Source organism: Hesperophylax consimilis, chromosome 19 (genome assembly GCF_061612785.1).
Source record: "Hesperophylax consimilis isolate HC1 chromosome 19, BYU_Hcon_1.0, whole genome shotgun sequence".
NCBI lineage: Eukaryota > Metazoa > Arthropoda > Insecta > Trichoptera > Limnephilidae > Hesperophylax > Hesperophylax consimilis.
In genome coordinates, this window is record NC_142854.1 from 18,200,410 (window position 1) to 18,222,560 (window position 22,151).

A 22,151-nucleotide genomic window follows, 5' to 3' on the forward strand; every position below is an offset into this window, starting at 1 on the left:
AAAATATTACATCAAAAATTTATTAATTTACAACACTTTGGAAAAAAAATTCCAAATGGTCAATAATAATCAATTATAAACGAAATAAATAAAAAATATATATTTTCATATTATGATAAAAAATATCTAAACTCATAGAAATGAGTTTTTTTTTAAAATAATTGATAATAAATTTTTCAGTAAAACACATACATTTTTTTAAAATTCCAATTTGAGGAAAAATACAATTTGGACAGACTCAAAAACACATACAAGCCAAAATTTTATAATATTAATTATGTTAAGAGTAATGGCTGCGCGGACGTATTCATAGTACTCAGTTTGGTTGAATATTTTGACCTCAAATCCAAATTTAAGTTTTGTATGAAAATGGTAGCGCAGCTGCTCCTCTTAATATGGTCATCTTGCACTGAGAGGTCCATCGTAACCTGATTTTCTGTTAAATGTGTAGTTTAAGAGAAAGAAAGAGATGAGTTAAAAAGTAACTGGCTCAATTAAACGCAGCTTAAGTCATTTGAAGCTAAGTTTGAAATCTGAATGAGGGTTTCGACAGGGCTATACTGACAGTAACTAAGTATAGATCGGGAGCAGATATCTGCACAGTTACAACAATAATAATAATTGAATAATTTGTATAGCACTGTTTTTGTTCAAAATCATCTCATGTACAACGAAGCTATCAGTGGGATGCCATCTAAAGTGGTTATAATTTAAAAAAAATCAATTATTATTTATTGACATTGTCAAACAAATTTTGATACAAAATAGATAAATTGCAATGAAAATGGAGAATTTGATTTTCAGATATAAACATAATATATTAGCAATGCGTTATTACAATTTTGTTTCCATTTTGTTGAATTGATAATAATACACTAAATACTTACGAAGTTTTGATGGTTCAACCCTTTAGAAAACCTTATAAGAGAGTTTCACTGTTCAATGAACTCCAATATAACCACTCGAGTGATGGCTACCCAAATATGGGTAGGTGATTTTTATGAATTATAAATTTAACCTTAAAATTTCCTACAAATATGAGATAAATGGTGAAAACTAGGTGAGATGGTTTGCGTATTCATATTTGGAGGTATGATATTAATTAACACATGGAAATCATCATCGCTCGAGTGCATAAGTTTTGATTTTTCCGTCCCTTGGATTGTTAGATCGTTACAAGAGAGTTTCACTGTAATTATGAATAAAAAATACATAGTTGACATTTGCAGAAATTTGAGTCTGCCGGGAATAAATAGAATATTGTTTAATGTTTTTGTTTTTGGCATCGGCAGAGGAAAATAATTCAGTCGAGGTTTCCTAGGAAATCTGGGTCTTCTCTCACGCAGTCCTTAGGGAAATAACCTGATTGGCTGTCCGAATGCTGTGAAAAAAAATAAACACATTATGTAAAGTTGCTGTCATACTCTGTCATTAGATCAATTTGTAAAAAGAACCACATCAAAAAAATTACATAATGTCAGGAAAAAAAACTCATACGATGGCAACACTGACGCATTTTAACTATTGCGTAGATGTCAAAATTATATATATTCTTTTACAAAAATGATTTTATTATTATTAACCTCTTGAATACCACAGCAGAAAATCTTCAATAATCCCCAACTGTCGGCTGAGAATTTGCAGAATTAAAATTATCTTGATGAGTTTTTCTCAAATATCGGAATAAAAACTATGATTTCTATATACCAGATAATGTAGCTTATTATTTATATACAGGGTGTCCAGGGGTAAAAAGCCGGGAGGTGATTCTACATGACGGTACAAGTAAAAAAGGTCAACAAGTTTTTTTCGAAATTTCAATGTTTTAAGTTAGTTTTCAGGTATAAAAGTTGAATTCTTTGTATGGAAAAAATTATATATTTTTCTATTTTACTTCTAGCATCATGTTGAATCATCTCCCGAAGTTTGTACACTTTACCCCCGGGACACCCTGTAATATTTCATGTTTATATTGTAAGATGTTTCTGCAGAATAGCTAACTTTATAAAAAAGAAAAACTATTACATTATGATTAATATATAAAGTGATTTTATTATTTCTACATATACCTGAATACAAATGCATAGTCTACAGGAAAAACAACAAACACAAGGTGTTAACAAACAAATAATTACCTTTATACTATTTTAAAAACTCATTTGAAATCCATAGACAAATTATTTCATAAATTATCTTAGAGGCTACATTCATGAAATAAACAGTAGAATCTACAGTGATATTAGCGCAAGCGATTCTGCTTTTTACCTTTATACAATTTTCGAAGCATAAGGGTTAAAGTTTCATTGCAAAAAGCTCAGCGTGGACGGTAGGTACTAGAGCTCACATATAACAGTTAAATAATAAAATAACCTAAAAGTTTGAAAATTGTTTCAATATGTCATTACAATGGAATTCCATCAAGAATTGTTAGTTTCAAAAATATTAAATATATCTTTCAGCTGTTATATTGTTATGTTGAAAATAAATAATATGTTTTTCTTTTAAACGTAAATTGGAACATATTTCCAAATGAATAACGGCTGTTACTAGGGATGTACCTAACGCCTCTCAGATGTTATCCGAACACGTGCATTACGACGCTCAAAAGTAAAGCTATGATTAAACTAGACAATTTTTTAAATAAAGTTGAATGCCGTTAATTCGAAATCCATGGGATATCAAAAATCTAATTTTTAATTAACGAACTCCCATGTAATTCTAAATTTAAGAAAAAAAAATGCAGAAAATTAAGTTCCTCGAATGCCCCTTCAAATTCAGGTAGTAAATTCGTAATAATCCCATGTAAATCGAATTTTCGCCGCCGATTACCGCCGCGATCGGCCTTTCAAGTTCAGTTATTCAAAGTAAATTCGTAAAAATAAGATATACATCCGCGTAAATCGAATTTTCTTGACCGATTTTCGTCCTGGCTGGCCTTTTACCTTCAGATATTCATTGCAAATTTGTAAAAATACAATAAATTTCCGCGTAAATCTAAATATCGAGGCCGATTTCCTTTGCGGTTGGCCTTTGATTATTCAGAATAAATTCATAATCAAATAGGTGTGAATAGATTAGGATTTACAAAATAATAATACGAATTAGGACGATTTATAACCAAGTAAAGAGACATTTGATTCATGACATGGATTCAGATTTAGATTTACTCGAAAAATTAAGTCGACCGGTTGAATATTTTATTAATTATTTTCTGACATTAGCCTTATTGAGGTGCATGAACCTACCCTATCGAGGGGTCGACCTTTCCACCAGCCGCGGGCGTCTCCTTCCTTGCTGAGCACCAGCACCTTGGCGCCGGTGCGCAGCGGCAGCTGGCCGGCGTCCGACGGTCGGAAGTCGTGCGTGGCCGTTGCAACCACCCGCCTGAATGGGCAGCGGAGCACCACGTTTAAACTGCAAAAAACATACATTTTAGTATCTTTATTGATCGGACATACAATAGGCTATTCCACTCATACCCTATAAGTGGCGGTCGGTGACTTTGCAGAAGGAATTCCGGACAATAATATGTACGTATATTCCTAATCAACTAATCATCGCGCTGTTTCCCCGCAGAAGGCAGAGGACGGGCCGCAAAACACCTTGGTCTTGGCATAAACTCCTTGTCTAATTCACATTGTCTCATACATACTCTTCTGTTATTCTGACTCTTGACAATGCCTTTCTAATGTTATTCTGACTCCAGTTAGTTCACTCGATCGTGCCATGTCTTCCTCGGGCGTCCCGGACTTGTTCTACCATTCACATTGGCGTCATATATTCTCTTTACACTCTTTTTTTCGTTCATTCGCTCTGCATGCCCAAACCATCTAAGCATTCCTCTCATTATCTTACTCATTATGCTTACATCAGACTGGCATTCTTTGCAGATCTCCACATTTGTCACACGATCATACCATACATACGCCTCAGGGATCTTATTTCTACAGCATTCAGTCTTTTTTTTTTTTTTATATTAACTCCACACAGGAGGCCCTGAAGAAAATAATTTCCCTCAGGGCCTATGTCATCTTTGGGGATGCTGTGTGGAGGGTCTTTTTGTGGAGAGGAAGGAGTGAACATGGGTCTTGAAGAGTCCCATGTTGTAGGAGGGAGGAAACACAGAGGCCGGCAGTTCGTTCCACAGCCGAGCTGTTGAACTTAAGAACGAATCGTAGAAGCGACCCGTTCTCATGTGACAAATGTCAACCGTGTACAAATGTTGGGCGCGCGTTTGGCGTGTATCCCGACTACGCACCGGTGCCGAAGGGATCAATGACGCTAGTTCCTCAGAGCATCTTCCATTGCAATACCGATGGAACAAGGACAGCATACCTACCTGACGCCTGTGCTCTAAAGATTGCAGTCCGTTTGTTAAGATTGGGGAATCTATCAAACGGACCGCCCGTTTCTGCACAGAGTCAAGGGTTTTTTTCAGGTATTTTGGGGCTCCGGACCAGAGATGGCTGCCAAATTCGACAGTAGGGCGCACTTGCGATTTGTACAGGGTCAGCAGTTGTGTACTATTAAAGTATCTGCGGGCCCTGTACAGTACGCCCAGCTTCTGAGAGGCCAACTTTACTCTGACTTCGATGGAGCCCCCGTACCTGAGCTGGTCACTTATAGTTACACCAAGCATATCAATGGAAGGCCTGTTCGGAAGATTACTTCCGTTGAAGGAGACTAGATTATCATTTGGATCCCTTCTATACGTAATCAGACAGGATTGGGTCTTTGAAACATTAAATTCGACGAGATTATTTTTACCCCAGGAGGAAATACTCTCGAGATAACCGTCCATTCTCTGCTTCAAAGCCCTCCGAGCCGTTGGAGTTTGTGTGCCCTTTGGGGGCTTGTCAAACAAAAAGCTATCATGAACTGTACTGTCATCCGCGTAACAATGAATCGGTGCCCAGGTCATTGATGTGCAACAAAAACAAAGTCGGAGACAGAACTGATCCCTGTGGGACGCCAGCATTTATGGAGTGCGAGGAAGAGGTGAAACCGTCAGCAACCGCCTGAATCGACCTATTCCTTAAAAAGTCAGCAATCCACGTACACAGAGGGATGCGGGAAGTCCGTAAGAAGGCAATTTGTTGACAAGTCCTCGGTGCCAGACCCGGTCAAAGGCCATGGATATGTCTAGTGCAAGGCTGCCCAACCTTTTTAACAGTTGGGCCAAATTGACGATTTTGAATCACTGGCGGGCCACTGAATACCTGACGGCAAAAAAAATCAAAATGAGTGCTCCCCACCAAATATTTGTAATCCATGGGGCGGGGTTGTTACGGAACTTCGCTGAGAAAAAATTCCGCGCACCCAAAAACATCATATGTGATTCCCCACGACAATTTTTCGAATTCCATGGGGGGGGGGGGGGTGGCTACAAGATTCCATTTCGGACGCAAAAGATACTATATCAAAACCGGTGTATTTTTGTTTAAAAAGTAAGTTCAACAGGTTAGATTTTTTCGTTGCTGATTCTCGGTCTGAGTAGACCAAATGGCGATATATCGCCTTCGTTGGCAACACTGGTGACCGCGCGCAAGCGGCATTGTTTGTTTTACAGCAGGCCCGCAACACTTTTTCAAATTGGCAGATTGGCGGGTTTTTTGAAAATGGTTCACGCGGGCCACTTATAATTCGTTCGCGGGCCACATTATGGCCCGCGGGCCTGGGGTTGGGCAGCCTTGGTCTAGTGCGACCGTTTGGGTCTCACCGTGACGTTCCAGGCACCGCCCCCAAGCATGCGTCACATACGCGAGAAGATCACCGCACGAGCGGTGTTGTCAAACAAAAAGCTATCATGAACTGTACTGTCATCCGCGTAACAATGAATCGGTGCACATGTCAAAAGGTCATTGATGTGCAACAAAAACAAAGTCGGAGACAGAACCGATCCCTGTGGGACGCCAGCATTTATGGAGTGCGAGGAAGAGGTGAAACCGTCAGCAACCGCTTGAATCGACCTATCCCTTAAAAAGTCAGCAATCCACGTACACAGGGATGCGGGAAGTCCGTAAGAATGCAATTTGTTGACAAGTCCTCGGTGTCAGACCCGGTCAAAGGCCTTGGATATGTCTAGTGCGACCGTTTGGGTCTCACCGTGACGTTCCAGGCACCGCCCCTAAACATGCGTCACATACGCGAGAAGATCACCGCACGAGCGGTTCCGCCGGAATCCGTATTGACGGTCGTTGATAATTTTGTTCTTCTCGAGGTATGTGAGTAGTTTGTCGTTGATCACACGTTCCATCACTTTGGACAGAACTGATGTGATCGCTATGGGGCGGTAGTTGGCCGGGTTGGAGCGGTCACCTTTCTTGGGAATAGGGTGAATGACCGCTTTTTTCCAACTAGAGGGGACAGTGCCACACTTCAGGGACATTTTGAAGAGCTTTGTCAAAACTGGAACTATTTCCGCAGCACACCTCTGCAATACCAGGGCAGGTATTCTATCAGGTCCACTAGCTTTGTTAATATCGAGCCCCCGTATAACGTGGAGTACATCCCGATGTCGGATCCTCAGCTTTTTCATATAGAAGGCGCAGTTAGGAACCGACGGCGGAACAGCACCCCCGTCTTCGAGGGTCGAGTTTTCCGCAAACATTTTCCCTAATAGGTGAGCCTTTTCGGTGGCGTTGTTTGCGAGTGAGCCGTCAGGTCTGGTAAGAGGTGGCAAACTGGGTTTGCAAAAATTCCGATCTATTGAGCCCGCAAGCGGCCAGAATGCTCTGCTGCCATGCGGGTTCTGCCATGGCATGCTGCCATGCCGATTTGTTGTATGCTGATCTGCTTTCGGGCGTTTGAGATGTGTTGAAGGCTCGGTAAGCCACGTTTTTTTGTTGAACTGCTTCGGAGCATTGTCGACTGAACCACGGCTTTGAGCCCACACCAGTTTCTTTAGTAGTCGATTGTATGAAGCCATCCATCGCTGATTTGATGACTTCACCAATCTCCTGGGCACATCTTGAAGGGTCCGAAGTCCGAAAACAAACAGCTGACCACGGAAAAGCGTTGAAATGGGCCTGCATACCGAACCAATCTGCTGACCTATAGTGCCACACTTTTCTCCTCAGCCTCTCATTGGTTGGTCTGAGGCTAACGGGGATTGATGTCGTCACTAGGCAGTGGTCAGATGATCCCAGAGGCGCTGTGACGTCAATCTTATAACCGTGTGGCACAGTATACTTTCTTTCCTCTGCCAGTTTTATGCCAAAATGCAGCTTCACTTCTTTGAACAGTTTTTTTAGCGCCAATCGCATTCAGTCACCATTAATGGCGTTTCCTGAATTTATTCTTCTTTAAATATCTCTATCAGCATTTCCATCTCTCGTAAACATATTTTTCAAAAACAAAAACTCATCCATCTGCTCCAAGTATTCATCATTCACAACTATATTGCACACTTTAGACTTATTTGCGTTCATCATTAACTCTTCCTTCATACATCCTAGATACGAGACACTGTAGATCCTTCATGCTGTTAGCAATCGGCACCACATAATCAGCGTGCAACATACTTTCCGATTACTCAATTTCGCACCCAATCCCACCTTTTTCAATTGTTGCATACAATTATCCATGTATAGATTGTGTTTCGTCACGCCGATTTGCTTTTGACAGGCCGTGTGCTGACCAATAGTATGGTCAGATTTTGAACTGTACAGTTTGAAATCACACGTCAACTATAATCACGGAGTGCCGTGAGCCGTAGCTAACTGTGAATTAACCTTACAAATTGTGTTATCGCATTCGCCTGTCATAAGCCATAGGCGTTATCCATGCTTTATCTGTGTGGAATAGCCCTTTAAAATACGGCTATCCCAACCCTTGTTCGTTCCTCGAACAGATTGAATAACCACGGTGACATTACCACAGCCTTGCTTAACATCTTTTGTGATGTCGAACCACCATGTAAAATCACCGTTCACCCCAATACATGCAAAGCTTCTCTCATACAGAGACGTAATTGCCTGAGTGAGATTCGTATTTACTCCATACTTGGACAACACTTTCCGTAGCTTTTTCCTGATGACTCGGTCGTATGCTTTTTGTAGATCTACAAACGATAGACAAAGGTTTAACTGTACATTGATCTCTAGACGTATAGGATATGAGCAAGTTACCCGACAAAGTTCTCCCCCAGGCTGGTCTTCTCGTAGTAGCTGACCAGCTCCACCACGCTGCGGAAGAAGCGCGACTCGGACAGGAAGTAGTGTTGCACGGTGTCGATGGGCCGGCGGCAGACTCGCATGTGCTTCACCGTGTTGTCTGTCCTGGAGACCAAACATTACCGCTATCATTGGTCAATCATACATGATAAAAAACCTAAAATTATTCATGAATTGCTCGTTCGTAAATGGCGCTAATTTAATAATTTTAGAAAAAACACGCTGGGACCCTCACTCCTCGATCACGTAGGCTATCAAAGAACACTGAAGCTGGATCTGTGATACCATCCCTCAGACACAAATAGATTTGCTTTCGAGATTAGGAGCCGCCACAGTTATATTCAGATTCAGGTGTATGTGTAACTCACTTCAAACTCAACGCGTAGTGGGTGTCGTGTGGTCCGTGGGTGGGCTGCGGGCGAACTCGGAGCAGGAATGTCCCGTCCACTCGGCGCTCCAGGCGGCTGGTGGCCTCGTCGCGACCCATCTCCCCCACAAACCTGCAAACAAATAGATTCATTAGAGCAGCCACCCCCAGTGCAAAGAACCAGTATGATGAAAAAAATTAATAATTGGAATAAGGTATAAAATTGGTTTCGTAATACGTCTTGCAAGTAATTTAGTTTAAGCTGGTTTGGAGTGTGAACAAATGTGTGCCATGCTTGACTTATTTATGTTCATCATTAACTCGTCCTTCATACATCCTAGACACGAGACTGTAGATCCTCCATACTGTTAGCAATTGGCACCGCATAATTAGCATACAACAAACTTTCCGATTACTCAATTTTGCACCCAATCCCACCTTTTTTAATTCTTTTCTTTTGTACTTGCTATCGGGCATCTGCTGGAAAGAACCTACCAGTCGTGATCGTTCAAGGATAGTTCACATGGACTGAAAACGTGACTTGTTGATAACAGAAAGCCGACATAGAGAGTTGAGCTGGGGTGTGTTCGGTTTTTCATGCTATTTTAGAACAAAATATAGCGGAACCGAATAATAAACGATTTTATTTTGAAATATATCAGTCCAAATCCATCGTAAGGACAATAGAAATTCTCTTAGCTGCTGTCATTCTTAAATTTCGGTCTTTGTATTCTCTGATTCTTGCATCATAACACACATGTTCACTGTTCAAACCGCACAGTTTCACTGTCTTTCAAGACGTCGGTATTTTTTTTCCTATGAAACAGCACGAGAGTCCCAACTGCTCGCAATCATCTGGAGCCAGTAAGACTATGGTATCCACAAAAGGGGTAAGTAATGAGGCTGAAGGTAGAGGGGCAGGGAAGGAGATGGGGGAGACGAAGAGGAAGTTTGGGCAGTACTTGGCTATTCCGATCTGCTCACTAAAACCATTTTAAGAGACTTTTCAATTCCGATTGGTGGTACTTACACCAGGGCGATACTGAGAGTATCTTCCATTCTGGAACGTGCCGCAAGTGTACTATATATTATTTTAAAAGAATAAATTGCAAAGTAACACAAATTAATCAAATAAAATTTAATTGGGCATGCCAGGATTTGAACCCGCAACCTTCAGCTTGATAGTTGAGAGCTTTACCCTTAGACCACGGAGATATGTTCCGCTTTATAAATGTTGTCTCTACACTGGCTTCAAGAACAAGAACAAACCTTCTAGGATGAGAACACTTAAATCTTTTGATATGTACAAATGAACTGTGTAGGGACAATCAGGGGATTTTAGAATCATTTAATAGTTGCTTCGGTTTAGAAATAAAAGTAGTCTTCACGTGAAAACCGATAGAGGGACCAATCTGGTTCTTAAAGGTTCGGGAAAGTGGTGGATGCCATTAACTGTCTTTTCTGCAATTTGATTATACGAATCGTCCTGTTTGTTGACATCTTACTTTGGTAGTGACGAACTCACAATTGAAAATCTTTTTTATATTTTTATTCATAAAATTAGTTTTCACTGCTTTTGAATTTTTAATGTTCCTCTTCTATAGAAGCTGGCGCTTGTGTCTAGAAGAGTGATGGGCATCAAGATGAAGAATATTTAGTGTTTGTAATTATGATTTAAGGAAGAAGATAGTTTCATCATTTTGGTATTTTTACATTGAACTTCTCTATAATTGCTTTTAGTAGGTGTTTATCGTTTTCTATTGTTCTGATATTTTCTAGTAGGCTGTTGAAGTATTTTTTTCCCTAGATTATGTAATGTTGTTGAGCAAAAGTGGTGTTACATTTTTGCGTTGGAAATATATGTTTTTGACGAGTACGTCTTTCAGTTAAAAAGCTGTGATTTTGTTTTTCTTTTATTATGTTTTTTCGGACAAGATCATTAAATTCTAATACTTTAAATTCTTCAAAAATTAGGTGTGTTGGATAATCTCTTGGTTTTTTTGATAATATTTTTATAATTAGATGTTGTACAATTTCAAAAGGGAGTAGATTTATTTTGTATGCAGCTCCCCAGCTGATTACAGCCTATTACAGGAGATTTGATTGCACTAAAGCGTGGTAAACCGATGTTAGAATTTCCAATGATAGAAAATTTCGAATTTTCAAAAATATATAAATTAATTTTCTTATTTTGTTGTCGGTTAGGTTGATTTGATCTTTCCAGTTTAGGTTTTTGTCTATTATTATTCCTAAGTATTTAATTTTATTTGAAATTTTTAAAGTGGAACAGGATATTGTACAGTTTTTTTAAATTGTCTTGTATAATTATGTTAAAATTTTGTGGAACGTCATTTGATTTTAATGCAAATGGTATAACATGAGTTTTTTCGCTATTTAGAGATAGTAAGTTTATGTCAAACCAGTATTTAAGAGTATTTATGTCTTCTGTTGCTTTCAGTTTTACTAATTCCCATATATTGTCACTAACACGTTTGATTTGAGGCATGAGCCGTCATGCTGCCTGTGACGTCAGAGGCAAACCCGAGACACTTCAATCACTTGGCTAGTGTTCCACGAAAGCGTACCTCGCGCTGGTATTTCTTGCGTATCAGTTATCAGTTCCAATGAGAGAGGTAACCAGGACAATAAAACCGGGACAGGAATACCGATTTGAGAGTATGTCCGTATCTGCTTCTCTAAACTAGGATAGAAGTGTAAAATAAGTGAATAATGTGAATAATGAAAGGACTTACCACATGTAATAGTGCAGCGTGTGGTCAGGGACTGCGGCCAGGGTCGGGGGTGGGGGCGGGGGTGCTGGGGGGGTGGCTCCGCAGCGCCCCGACAGGATGATGCAGGCCTTGTGCACGCTGCTACCGCACTCCGCACACAGGTAGCCCTAGGCAAACATTAACACATATATTAGTTTATTCATTATTATTAATGAGATAAGACGTCTGAGCAGAGGCGGTTCTAGGGGTCCAGAAGTGGGAGATCAATCGAAAAAAAAAAATGAATATGAAATATTAATAACATTTGATGTATGGTAATAAGTTGAGTGTTTAAGCGATAGATGGCGCTAGTCATAAAGCTTACTCCAAAGTCCGTCAGATGTCGCTAGAGTGTAACAGATGCTTGTGAGGTTATAGTGACAGGGAACAAGCTTCTCGAACCAGAGAATTACCAACCCTCGGGTAATGAACAGTGTAGCTAAATCCAGACCTATTATTTGTAACGTAATAAACACAATTATAAGTAGAACCTTTTACTTTTTAACAAAGAGTTCCCAACCTTAAAACTGCTAAGTAAGACAGATATAACACCAATTGTTATCATCAAAAATAGATGATCCAATAATCCACAACCGGATTGTCTGATTGTTGTCTTGATCTTCTTAAAGAATAAAAATTCTTCAAAACAGTTTGGTTATCTAGGGTTAAAAAACTCATTTCCTATTAAAATGTTTTTAAATCACTAACTCCAATCTCAGTCTAATCAGTTGAGTTAATAAGTAAATAATGAAAGCAAAAATACCTTTACATTCATTAACACATGAAAACACATCAAAAAATTATAAATTTTCCTTTTAAAATATTGTTTTTAATATTTATTTTTATCTCCTGTAACAGAAACTAATTGACACTTCACTTGAAAATGTTTGTCATGATCAATGAATTTTTTTCAATACGATATCCACAGAATTTGACATTTTAAATGAATCCATGCAAATTACGTCAAGAATAATAAACATAATTTCGTGAATGATGACTACCATAAATAAACCACTCACACGGCTACATTGAGATCAATGGATGGCTATTGTTTATCACACAAAAACCTTTAGATTGACATTTTTTGTCATCTCCCTCCAATACCTTAATAATCTTAGGTCGCAGATTCTCTATCTCATCGCGGTCATGAACGAAATCCCCTTCAAAATAAATTGTGTGATACTAAGCATATGTCAGACATGATAGTGTTTACTTCCTTTATCTGTATGGCAAAGAGAAAGAAAGAATATAGTTGGGGGACAAAATTTAAAGTGACCCGCGGTTGGTATATGCAATAGCTTTTCATTTGGACGCAAGATGGCACTGGAATTCGCTATTACTATATGAACCCACACTAATATATTAAGTTAAATTAATAATCAAGTAGTTAAATAAATAAATTTTTTTAAAATTTAATAACATTGCAGCGTATTTTTGGGAGGCCATTAACCAAATTACCTCCATAGAAGAGCCACCACTGCGTCTGAGGCATTACAATTTATAATACATCTAGACACGTTATTATCTCAAAAAAATTACCGCTTGTTTGCCTGCGAATAGTTACGAAAAATATGTACCCGTTGAACGTGGACATATCCATAAGCATCGTTCAAAACACACTTTCTTTTCCTGGAATTTTCAAAAGCATAAAAAACGTAAAAAATGTTTGTAGCTTACAAAAATAAATCTTATTCGGTTGGCAATCAAATAAACCACGAGATAAGAGTTCTTGTTTTGCATTTTGTAAAAAGCAGCCTTTAAAAAAAAAAAACATGCATTACGGCTGCGTCATTCTTCAATCTGCCCACCTAAAGCGCAGTTCTGTGGTTTGTTGTGAGTTTTCTTAATTTTTATTTATTGTGAAAAAAAATAATTTAGCTTTATGGAAAATTTAACCCTAGATAACTAATGGCTCGAATCGTCGTCGCCACGACGCGCTACTCGGCGAAATTCGAAATCACCTACTTCCCCCCGCTCCCCGACCTTGACTCTTTCATTACCTTTCTAATTTGAGTAAACAGTGCAGCACGTGACGCGATTGCGGTCAAACGCATACTAGGACCTCGTCCGCTGGACGAAACTTTAGTTATAACAACAATTTTATTGTTAAGATACGTACATTCATATATTGTCATGATTGAGGATATTCTTGGCGAAACTTCTACAATAGAAGCTTAGGTTCCATCTACGTCAAACATGCGTAAAATTAGCTACCTGTGTCCATCCAAGGCCCGTAGGATGACCAAACACCGTTGCACCAGATGTAGAAAGGCTATTTGTGGTCCACATAATGTTGACATGTGTGGTCACTGTGTAGACTGATATTTTGATATTAATTTGTTCATTATAAACCTTACTTTTGTGCCATGTAACAAGTTCCTATCTTAATTAAATGATTTATTTCTAGTGTTTTATTGCGTAGTCCACTCGACGAAAGTTTAGTTACAATGAAATAATGAAAACAGTTTAGTTATCTAGGGTTAATAAAACTTCAAGAATATATTCATATTTCTTTACATCATGAGATGGGCAGCAAAGTAACGCACCTGGAATATTCTGCCCTTGAGGAACTTGGAGCAGTGGTGGCAGGTGACGGGCTTCTCGAATGTGTGCAGCGCAAACTTGTGGTCGGTTCCCCGGCACCCTGCTGGCTCCATGTTGTCCCTGGAAGGAAAACAAACAAACATCACTATTGTTAGCTGCATATTTGAATATTGGAGCCACGGTCGCATGGTTCGCTCTTATGCCACCAGAGGTGCACTGTGTCGGCCAATAGGCCGTTAAGGCTCTCATAAGGTTTAGCCAGCGTTAACAATGTAGTGCCCGAAAATATATTTTTATTACTTGATTATAAAACATTGACTTTTCTCTACTTTATATAAATACATTATGCATGTATTATTATATATGTAAACCTTCCGGAAGAAATTTTCTAAATGATAGTGAAAACCCTATCGAAATCCGTTACGTAGTTTAGAAGAACTAAGCGCTCGAACAGACAGGCACGGATATCGACTTATTTTATACTATTTAAAGATTGTCATCGATAGAAGTTATGTACATTTTTTAGCAATGTTGACTATTCTGGTTGACGAATAAATGTATTTCATCGTTATGTCTGTTTCTCCGTCAGTTTTTTGTTTTTTGATTGTTAATTAATCTCCAATATTGTTGATAAATTACTTTTATCGTGTCGATATTGGGCTTCATGCTAGGGCCCGAGGTATTTAAAATTTATATTTTGTAACATATTAAGTAATTACTTTTGCCCTTGTTCAGTTAAGATGAAATGATTGTTACATTATGCATGTATTATTATATATGTAAACCTTCCGGATGAAATTTTCTAAATGATGGTGAAAATCCTATCAAAATCCGTTCCGTAGTTTAGAAGAACTAAGCGCACAAACAGACAGACCCGTATAGCGACTTTATTTTATACTATTTAGTGTACGACGGCCGGCGTGGTCTAGTGGTATACGCTTTTGACTACAGATCCGAAGGTCGCGGGTTCGAACCCGGCGTGCGCAAATAAATTTTATTTGATTAATTTGTGTTATTTCACAATTAATTAATTTAAAATAATATATAGTATATTTGCGGCACGTTCCAGAGTGGAAGATACTCTCAGTATCGCCCTGGTGTAAGACCACCATTCAGAATTGAAACGTTGCTTGAAATGGCTTTAGCCGTGTTTGGTGACCAGATCTGAATAGCCAGGTACTTCCCCACCTTCTTCTTCCCCATCTCCCTCCCCTCCCCAATACCCTCAGCCTCACAACATACCCCAATTGGGGATGCCATAGTCTCACTGGCTCCAGACGGGAGCAGTTGGGACTCTTGTGCGGTAATACTGTAAAAAAAAAAAAAAAAATTTAGAGATAAACACATTATCTGGTAAGATAAAACAATTCACAAAAATATAATTTTGCAAAAAACAAGTAAGTTATTACGCAGATAGAATTGGCGAACAGGCACGGTGATCAAGAAGTTAAAGATATGTTTTTATTGTATAATTTTTATGTATACTGTTTAAAATTTAGATGGCGGCACGTTTTAACTAACTGTATGTGTTTCAGTGTAACTCCAATATATATGCGACGTTTGCTTATGGCGATAGCCGCCGATGGACCTAGTCGCGTAGATAAGGTTAATAAAATGTTGTATTTAGTGTATAATTTGTAATATATGTGAAATACAACATGTGTACACCCTCTGAGACCTGTGACATGTTCTTTCGAGTATGTAACGGTAATTTGAAAAGGATTTAAAAATCTGTGTATTTTGTTGCATCATATTACATATATGTACTTACAGGGCCTCCCTGATGGCGGCGATCCACCGGCGCCGCGCATCGTCGCTCCGTGCGTAGAGTGTGAGCGCCGAGCCGCGCGACCTACGCACCAGAAACCAGCGCGCAGCCCAGCGTCCCCCTCCGTCCCCGCGCCGCCCCGTGTTACCCTGCTCCACACGCCAGTCGCACAAACGCAAGATGGATCGAAACGAGTACTGGTTCTCCTGAAATACAAAGGTAATGCTTATTTATTTATTATTAAAACGATTTGCTCATACAAACACTACGAATGAGTGACAAAGTAGTAAATCACAATTTTTTTATTCATTCAACTGTATTAATTGAATTACATTGGTGATGTATTTTACCTGTGTCACTAGGAAATCCTGTACAACAAAAATAACAACACAATATTATATTTAACCACTCAGACCTCTGGCATATTCTGTCAGAAGTTGGAGAATTTGTGTGTATTTCCACTTTGGAATAAAATCCAAATCAAATGGAATACTTCAGAACTTACCCGTAAACTTAAAAACTGTTTTTGAAAGGTGATGAAAAATAATAAACATATAATTTTTGAAATATTCAAATTTTAAACGCAAACATAAAAAAGTTTTAAAAACGGCGCACCTTCACTTTCTCATCTAAATAGTGAATGCGCGTCTTGCGAGTATTGGGAGTCTTGTGAATCTTCGTGTCTTACGAGTTTTGCGCGTCTTGCAAGTATTGGGCATCTTGCGAGTATTGCATGTTTTAGCGAGTATTGCGCTTCTTGCGAGTACTTCGCAGTCTTTCGAGTCTTGGACGTCTTGTGCGTCCCGTATGCGCAATACTCGCCCGCTGCAAGATGCTGAGAAGAGTGTTCCTCTAACAGAAATAAGGATTATCCGCAATGCAAATGCACCAGAGGACACGAAAAAAAATGTGGGGAATTTTTTGCCCCTCCATGGATTTTTGAAAAATGGGGAGTCAATTTTACGTAGAAATTTTGTGGGGAATCGTTGTGGGCAGAAATCATCTAGCAAACCCCCCCATGGATTCGAAAAAATACTGTGGGGAATCCAGCACCGAGTGAGCAATACCCCATACAATAAATCACCTATAAGTAAGTACAAGTGCGAAATACTAGGGAACAGGTATTTGGACTAGGTATTTATTCATACTTGTACCAGTTGTTCCAAGTATCAAGACGAACTAGTACGACTCACCTCTAACACACACAAACATTTTATTAGACGAATGTATTATAAAAATTACTGTCACCTAACTTTTTGTTGTTTATATAAAAATAATTTGTAAAAAATTAAAGTTTCATAAATTTTTCTCAAATTGCGGTTTCATCCTTTGGTTTCATCGAGGTGTATATTTTAATTCTTCTGTGGTTAACTTCTAGATTTGAATTTTAAGCATGGTGTTTTCTCTTTCTATTACCGTTTAGATCATATTTTCACCATGACAATAAGGGAGATAATATATGAGATGTTCCCAAAAGCAAACAAATTAGCCTGGGGATAATAAAAAAAAGTAATAATATTTTCAAACAGTTCTTACCCTGACAGCTTTGCACATGACCATAACCTTATCAAAGACAAACACGTATCTGGACTTCAATTTAAGGTCATCGTGAGCCTTGACCCTCAGTTCTCCGTCCAGCAGGAGTCTGCCGTAGTCGGCCAGTCTGGCGCCATCCGGAAGATCCCAGTCCAGTATGCTCTCCTGGTAATGTTTAACAATTATTTATAATTAAATAAATAATAAATAATGTAATGATATTGGGTAAAAGAATATTGACGGTACTTACCCGTAGCAATTATGTTCTGATTTCAAATAAAAAAAGTTTATTAAGATTAATTTTTTTTGCTTTTTCCCGCCTTTATCACAACTGTCAAATGAGTTGAATCTTATATTCTTATGTACCAACAATTGAAATATTATAATCGTGATTTTACCGAATGAATTAAAACAACGAAAATCAAATATTAACTGTATCAGAGACAGGAAAACACAATAAGATCACATAACTACAGTAAAACATTATTTGATAAAAACAAAAAACACTTTGAGTTTACTGCAGGAGACATTAAATGAAGTGAAAGTTGGACCATAAAGATAGTTGAAAAAATTCTCTACAGAATAGATACTCCATCTACATGATATATTCGGTCACAAGAAAACAGAATCACACCTATTCCATATCACAATGCTTATTCTAGTTCGAGCATCTGGAGAAGAAGACATCGAAGACAAGTAGATTTGGCGAAAATTTGACAGTAAAATTTGTAGCGGTTATGTCACCGCTCCTAGGGTCATCATATCATAACCAGACTGCACGAGTTAAAAAGCTGAGACAGCAATCAGTCTTACGAAACTTCAATTAAAATATCAGTACCGTAATAAGTGAACTGCTGATAAGAGAATGTTTGCATACAGGGTGATGCAAATGCTCATACAATGAACCGAGTCAGCGGTCCTGTGGGTTCGACGTCCAGACGCTACTCCAACCCGTGGCAGACAAGAACAAAGGAATCAGCAGGTATATAAGCGGTGAAGGACCGAAGTACATGATCGTTCCACATCGTTCCACTCAAGTTCGACGCGACATCATCCCACTCGAGAAGTTTGACTCGGCGTGATGGAGGAATCCGCCATTATGGCCGGTTCCCCCGCGTCACGCTTCGATCCTTCTTCACCTCAACGCCCTGGCCCAGGCTATCATTCCTGGCCAGCGCTAACCTCACGCACCTAGACCCTGCGACCAACTCATCGCCGTCTGCGCCTCGGCTCCGTGACCAACGTCACCAGCCTGCGACTCCCGCTCATCTGCCGACCAGGTCCATCGCACCTTCGGCTAGCTCGTTCACGCTGAAGTACCCGGAAAACTCCTCGCCTTCATCAGTGCTGAACAAGCCCACGAGTCCGATCTCCATCAACGCGGTGTCGACCCACTGACCCGCATCCCGACCATTCTACCGCAGTCATCGCCGACTACGCCTGGTGTCATCATCATCATCGATCCAGAGCCATCTCCCAACTGCGCAACTCAACTGATGTGTTATACTGACTCTCAATAAACGCTGTGACAACAACAACATCATATTTTATTGTCTCACTACCAATTCCCATATATTCTTTCCCGAGGGGGGAAGATTTAAAGGAAATGTATTCCTCTAAATTTTGAATTTTGCCTGCGTTTCGTGTTGTCGATAAAGCAGTGCTTCATGTCAACATGAAAACTAACAGATGATATAACAGAACGCAAACCAAGATGGGGATATTGCGTCAGATTTTTACATGGTAGAAGTAACAATAGGATAATTAGATTATTTGAACAAATCATAAAAGGGAATTGAAAAGAGATTGACTCCCGGGATTACAATAGCGCCTTGGCCTTGTGATATCTTCCCTGGGGAGTGCAGTCCCCACGCGTCTAGGCCCTGCGACATCTTCCAACGTCTACAAGTCCGGTCTCCACCAACACGGTGTCTAGCCACCGACTTTATCTCCTGGACCACTCCACTGCCATCATCTCCGCTTACATCTGGTGTCGATCTTCAACATGGAGGATTCGCCGCTGACAACATCCACCTACGCGGTGTCGATCTTCGGGAATTCACCGTCGACAATATCCACCAACTGCGTGAGCACTGACTCAATAAACGCTGGAACCTCACAATATCTTTCATTAGTCTCCTTGCAAAAACTCCAAACACATGTGTAACAAAATATTCAATTTTGGAAACAAGCCCTAATTTTTTTTTAACTCGATCTTGTAATTGTAGTAAAGTCTTTTTTACGCAGCTAGCAATAATTTGCTTGCTTTAATTTGGCTGGGATATCAATTTGGATGTCTATAATTGACACGGTAGAAAGAGTAATAAAAGAAAAGTCGTCTAAATAATAACAGCTGTAATTTGACGAGTTTCTTACCTGGACATTGCTGAGTAATACTAAAACTTCACTGTCTCTTTTGACTTCATTGATGTACTGCGCCACATCCACCATGGCCTCCTTAGCTCTCTCCAGACTTCTGAAATCTTCGTGGTTCTGTAATATTACAAAATAAATATGGGTTATACATATAGGGGACAAACAACTATACTTGTGGGAGATCCCATTCACTTTTTTATACTCCGAAAGCGAGGACTTTTGGCCATCAACAGAGCGACTCAACTGTTTAACGATTCTGTGTTGACCATCAACATTTTTAACGTCACTTACAGACAATTTAGCAACAATATTTTGACGCACGTCGTAAAATAGTAAAACTCTCTCCATGACCTTTTATATCTACGTGTACCTCAAATTTGTAATCTTCTTCGTGTATACAATAAAATAGAATGGACTTCAACTATTAATAACACTACAAAGTATAAATAAGTACTGTCGGCAAGACATTTGATTGGCGATTAGCCATGTGTCGATACATTGTCTATTGCTACTGTCTTTTCAGAACAATATACAATTGAAAATGGAGGAATTGAATAATAGGCTAATGAATGATTGTTTTACAATCTCACCGGTTGCGTCTCCTGCACGAGCTTGTCGAGGAGGAGGTGGTACTTGAGGATCCTCTGCATGGGCACCGATAAGATGTCCCGCAGCTGTATCCTGCCATCGCTATGTTCTTTTTGACATTTCTGGAACAAAAAAAATACATTCCGTTTAAAACAAATGTGAAAACTTTTTGATCAGTTGTTATGAAAATAACATACGATTATTACTCTAAGTAGGAACCTGTCAAATCTGTGATTTATCTTGTCTATTGTTTATGCTCTGGCAACAAGGAACTTTAACAGGAAGTGAGAAAAAATTCAAGATGGTGGCACTTCCCGGCCGGGCAGAGAAAAGAGAGGGTGTCCGGTCGGGGGGTCAATTATTATCTCTGGGGCTCTGAGGATCTGATCGAAAGATATTTCATGGATTCGTGATTAATACCGAAATGTTCAGTTTGTGATTCAAGTTTAGAAGTCTAATAATATTTCCCGCGAGTGGAATTCGCCCCGGGTGGCGTGGATAATGAAAACGTATTTTCGCCATGTGTGGCCATGGGGGTAATCAGAATTTATCCAAGCGATCCGTGATTATTTCTGCCGATAAACTGTTTTTGCCGTGTGCATTTTGATTCGGAGCATTTTTTAAACTGAACCTCACATCTGATGCCGTCGTCTACTACCTACATGGCTGAACCTCACATCTGATGCCGTCGTCTACTACCTACATGGCTGAACCTCACATCTGATGCCGTCGTCTACTACCTACATGGCCGGACCTCACGAGGCCGTTGGCCAGCCACATCCTGATGCAGCGGTCTACTCCTCTTGGCTGGACCACACTGGGCCGTAGGCCAGCCACATTCTGATGCCGTCTACTCCTACTGGCTGGACCACACTGGGCCGTCGGCCAGCCACATCCTGATGCTGCCGTCCTCTAGCTACATGGCTGATTCATCTACTCCGCCATTCGCGGCACTCAGTGTTCGTTCCTCATAACTAAATACGTTCTTATTATTTTAGACAGGGTAGATAGATTCTACGTTCTGGTCGATGGGGGTAAGTTTTCACCTTTTTTGTATTTCCCTGTGAAATTTATCAAATATAATTTGTTACGGCCAGTCCAAAGTTTATCCAGATTACTTTCATTCTACAACCTTGCAACTTCCTTTCAAACATCATGTAGATGGGATATATTTTTCCCCGCCCTGAATGGAGAATTATGCTCTACCGTCGGTAGGTCGGTTTGGCGAGCTCTTTTCCAGTTCAACCACTGGAAGGGACTCTGGCGCGTTGGCCTTCAAAGACCAACAAAGTCAAACTTGGCCACCCACTATTCTATCATATTAACAGTCAATAATGTACTTAGAAAAACCACACACAATAACAGCCTATTAACACATCTATGGGCTAAGTAAGTATCTTAACATTGTGACAACTTTAATATTCATAACACAGTATATTATACTATTTTAAATGTATATTATTATTTTTTTTATATTAACTCCACACAGGAGGCCCTGAAGAAAATAATTTCCCTCAGGGCCTATGTCATATTTGGGGATGCTGTGTGGAGGGTCTTTTTGTGGAGAGGAAGGAGTGAACATGGGTCTTGAAGAGTCCCATGTTGTAGGAGGGAGGAAACACAGAGGCCGGCAGTTCGTTCCACAGCCGAGCTGTTGAACTTAAGAACGAATCGTAGAAGCGCAACGGCATTTATGCCAGCCTTCCAAAATATCAAATTGACAAACTTCAATCAGTGTTTAATGCAGCAGCACGGCTCATAACCGGGGTTTCAAAATATTCACACATTTCAGAAAACCTTCGTAACCTTCACTGGCTCAAGTGCCCTGAAAGAATCCAGTACAAACTGTGCTGGATGGTGTTTAAATCCATCAATGAAATGGCCCCACCCAACATCTCTGAACTATGCTTCCCGGAAAACACTGGTCTGAGGCAGTCAACGCTTAGATCAGCAACATCAGCAGCTGTAGGCAGACTGATAGAACCTATGCACAAGCCAAATACTAAGTTTGGTGATCGCGCTTTCGG

The 22,151-nt window shown here is 39.6% G+C and overlaps 1 protein-coding gene across 1 annotated transcript in view; it reads right to left on the reverse strand.

The window, feature by feature from the left end:
- Positions 1–247: 247 nt before the first annotated feature.
- Positions 248–22,151, reverse strand: part of Vav (Vav guanine nucleotide exchange factor) — a 61,623-nt gene continuing 39,719 nt past the window's right edge. The window contains exons 7-16 of the mRNA XM_089643613.1: positions 20,127–20,246; positions 19,537–19,653; positions 17,161–17,325; positions 15,628–15,830; positions 13,859–13,976; positions 11,295–11,440; positions 8,543–8,674; positions 8,130–8,279; positions 3,246–3,414; positions 248–1,381 (exon numbers count right to left, since the gene is read on the reverse strand). Coding sequence (XP_089499739.1) covers positions 1,304–1,381; positions 3,246–3,414; positions 8,130–8,279; positions 8,543–8,674; positions 11,295–11,440; positions 13,859–13,976; positions 15,628–15,830; positions 17,161–17,325; positions 19,537–19,653; positions 20,127–20,246 — 1,398 coding nt within the window. The 3' untranslated portion in view covers positions 248–1,303. The remainder of the gene's footprint in view (positions 1,382–3,245; positions 3,415–8,129; positions 8,280–8,542; positions 8,675–11,294; positions 11,441–13,858; positions 13,977–15,627; positions 15,831–17,160; positions 17,326–19,536; positions 19,654–20,126; positions 20,247–22,151) is intronic.